The sequence below is a fragment of the Salvia splendens genome, chromosome 1 (genome assembly GCF_004379255.2).
Source record: "Salvia splendens isolate huo1 chromosome 1, SspV2, whole genome shotgun sequence".
Taxonomy (NCBI): Eukaryota; Viridiplantae; Streptophyta; class Magnoliopsida; order Lamiales; family Lamiaceae; genus Salvia; species Salvia splendens.
In genome coordinates, this window is record NC_056032.1 from 2,188,081 (window position 1) to 2,191,823 (window position 3,743).

Consider the following 3,743-nt stretch of genomic DNA (forward strand, 5'->3'; position numbering starts at 1 on the left):
AACACAACATCTTATTACAAAAGCTCATTTCCATCACTCCACACACCCCACACACACACACACACACACACACACATATATATATATATATATATATATATATATATATATATATATATATATATATATATAGGGTTGCGTTAAAGATAGAACCATTCTTAAGTGTAGAACCTAGAACTCTACATATTTTATTCATAGGATGAGGAAAACATGACGGTCAAGATTAAAAATCATACATATTAGACTATGTTTTCACGACATTCCGGACTCAACATGTGAAAAAACTCACATGTTGATGGAAGAATGAATGAAACGAAGAAGAGTCCATGCATGATTTATTTTTTCACTTATCTGCATTCACCCATTAATAATAGTTTTGGTTGTAATGAGAAGTTGTTGTGCAAATCAACATCATTGGATTAAAAGATCTAACGACCTCCGTTTGGCATTTGTTCTACGTTTAAAAATGGTTCTACGTTTAAGAATGGTTCTACCTTGATCACAATCCTATATATATATATATATATATATATATATATATATATATATATATATATATATATATATATATATATATATATATATATATATATGTATGAGTATAGGGTTGTGATCAAGATAGAACCATCCTTAAATGTAGAACCAATCTTAAATGTAGAACCAAGGCCAAATTTGGATTGAAAACATGATTAGTGGGGTGGTTAGTGGGGTGGTTATAACCGATGCATTGTGATTATGTATGAAATTTGATCTTGACCATCCTTTTTCCTCATCCAATGGATGAAATGTAGTTCTAGGTTATACACTTTAGATTGTTTTGTATATAAGACAACCCGTTGAGTATATATAGAAGTCTGAACATGTAAAAACCAACCTTAACACTCAATAATCACCAATCTAGCAAAGCAAAATGGCTGAATAAACCAAGTTGCCACACATTGATTTTTATTATAATAAGCAAGCATAAATAATCAAACGTAGAGAGGAAGAGGATCCACATAGAGAGATGCAATCAATGGCCCCAAATACTTTTCAGGGTTAGTATAGCCATCTTCTTTACTCTTGTAAGTGACCTCAGCTACGCGGCCGTAGTTTAGAAGTTGTTCCACCATTTCCTTAGGCACTGAGCTGCTCCCCTTAGCCCACTCCGCTGTTACATCCTTCCATCCATTCTCAACAAGTTCCACAAACTCACTAATCGCTTCTTGCTTCGACACGCCTTTGTCTTTCATGTAGCAATCCACCACCGTCACCATTTTCCCATCCCTATTCTCGCGCTTCATCATCAATTATAAACTTTATGTTATGATCACAAAATGGATATATACATTTCATCATATACTTATATAGTAGTACGACTTACTTCATGGCTGCCCAAGTCTTCGAGGGTTCGACCCATCTTGGCCGTGGAAATGACGATTTTGGGCTCACTGAGGAGCCATTGAATTGATGCTTCATCAACAGATTTCATGCCGGGGACAAGAGATGTGAACATCACATACATACAGCTTGTGATCACTGAATTTGTCATATATTCATCAAAACCTGGCATTTGCCTTTCCATAATCCACTTCTGCTCTTGATTATAAGCCCTACCAAGCTGTTTCACCTTATAATTGTCACCAAAAAAAAAAGGTTATAAACAAACAAACAAACATAAGGCGTAATTTTACATTAGCTAAAAGCTAGCTAGTAACCCTTACTGCTTCTCTGTAGTAAGGGACAACGAAGGATTTTCCTTGCTTTTCTGCATCAACTACAAAATCTTCATATGTACTCATGATGAATCTATAAACAACTTTCATGAAATCAGGGAGCACATCAATCTCATCCAAATTCCACCTGACAAATTTTAAAAGTACTATATTAGTACAAAATAAAAGAGATTTGTCGAAGAAGAAGATAATATATGAGTTAAAACTTGTACTAAGTCAAATCGAGACATATAAGGATAGACGGAAGCGTGTGTTAATGTACCTCTCGAGAATCTCGGTTAAAAGATCATCCTCTTCAAGTGTAGCGTAATTATCATAGGTGTCATCCATAATCGACACAAGTTGCATGTTCTTGGCAACAGTTACTCGAAGGTAAGAGTATCGAGGTTCGTAACGAAACGCATTGCCCCATAGATAACACTCCACAACTCTGTCTCTTGCATATGGCAGTTTGTTCTTTAAGTCAAATTTATCCCACCACCTTCACCAAAAAATAAGGCATGTTGGCATTTTCTATCTTACTTAAATTAGTCCAAAAAAAATCATGTTATAATGAATTTTACCTTGTGAGTTCAACCAACTCTTTCCTATAGATATTCTGCAAGAAATTGAAATTGAGTTTGGCTAATTTGAGAAGTAATTCATCGGTTGTTCCTTCTCTTTCATAGATGGAAATGTAGAATCGGATATTTAAAATTGGAAGGCCTCTATGAATGGAGTGCTTCAAAGCTTGCTGCACTTTCTCTTTCACAATGGGAGACTCTGATGCTGGAAGGATGTAATTCAACTGATCAAATGTGAATTTAGCAGCTTCGTCTAATAATTTTTCATTGCGAATTCGGACATGAGCTGCCTCGTACAAACTTAGGATGCCTTCGATGTCGCTGCCATGGCTTTCTGGTTTCCATTTGCAGTCTTTCTCCACAAATTTGTTGAAAACATCTATATGTCATCATAAGCATATATGATCATGTGAGATTTTTATAGTTTCTACAAATTTACCATATATGCAATGTACTAATATTCGGTACTACGGAGTCTAAGAGGGTCGTATCGTTATCGTGCCGGCACGACAAAATAAAGAAATATTCGATGCAAACATGGTACAACACATGCATACAAAAAAGTGGGTCCATCATATAGATTTAATTACAAAAGCCATCAATTTATCATAAATTGTATGTTACTATCACATTATTATACTATTTGAAAGTGGTGTTTGTTTACCCTACTAAAAACACATGATATAAGTATATAAACATGAGTGAAATGGACTAATAAATAAGTGACATACCGCAAGAAACAGGAAACTGATGTTGTCTTAGCAAACGAAACCGAAGCGCAGTAGTGAATAAATCAGAATCTTCTTCGTCGTCGTCTTTGGAATCATAAATTTGTTTGAGCTTCTGTTCGATCTCGTTCTCAAAATGATATGCGACACCCAAACGCTCAAGTTTGTCGATCAATATCATCAATTTTGTAGACTCTGCAACCATTAACATTCTTCCCATTTCCTTCTTTAGTGCTTCCATTTCCTCAGAGTATTTTTCCTGCACCTACACAGCATTTTTAAAAATAAATACTACTCCATCTTTAATTTATTTACGGATTTTTCCATCGGAAATTCTAAGAACGGACTAAATTATAAAATAGTAGTACCTGATTATCGAAAGAAAATGAAGAGAAAATGTCACCCCACATGCTTGGCTTGAATAAGACAATGTGAGGGCGGATATGCCTCACGTTGCTTGAATTAGCACTCACCATATTTGCTGCAGCCATTTCTTCAAAATACTGAACTTAACTTTGATTTCTTGATTATGTTATGATACTGAAAGAGATCACCCACCAATTTATAGATGCATCTTTTCTTTCTTTATTGGGAAATGCAGTGACGTATAATTATTTTTTAATATGCAAATTACAATTAAACTATTAAGTCTATGGGTAATGGAGTAGGTTCAATGATGGACCACGTCAGTTGGTCGCATACTATTAAAACATTTGCTTGAGAATTTAGAAGGGGTG

The 3,743-nt window shown here is 34.8% G+C and overlaps 1 protein-coding gene across 1 annotated transcript; it reads right to left on the bottom strand.

Annotated features, from left to right (window-relative positions):
- Positions 1 to 861: 861 nt before the first annotated feature.
- Positions 862 to 3,528, bottom strand: LOC121807662 (gamma-cadinene synthase-like). The gene is made up of 7 exons (XM_042207940.1): positions 3,375 to 3,528; positions 3,010 to 3,271; positions 2,279 to 2,657; positions 1,978 to 2,196; positions 1,704 to 1,842; positions 1,364 to 1,609; positions 862 to 1,277 (listed from the first exon to the last, which is right to left on the bottom strand). Exons 1-7 carry the CDS (start codon positions 3,495 to 3,497, stop codon positions 972 to 974), a joined length of 1,674 nt encoding a protein of 557 aa, XP_042063874.1. The 5' UTR covers positions 3,498 to 3,528; the 3' UTR covers positions 862 to 971.
- Positions 3,529 to 3,743: the final 215 nt, after the last annotated feature.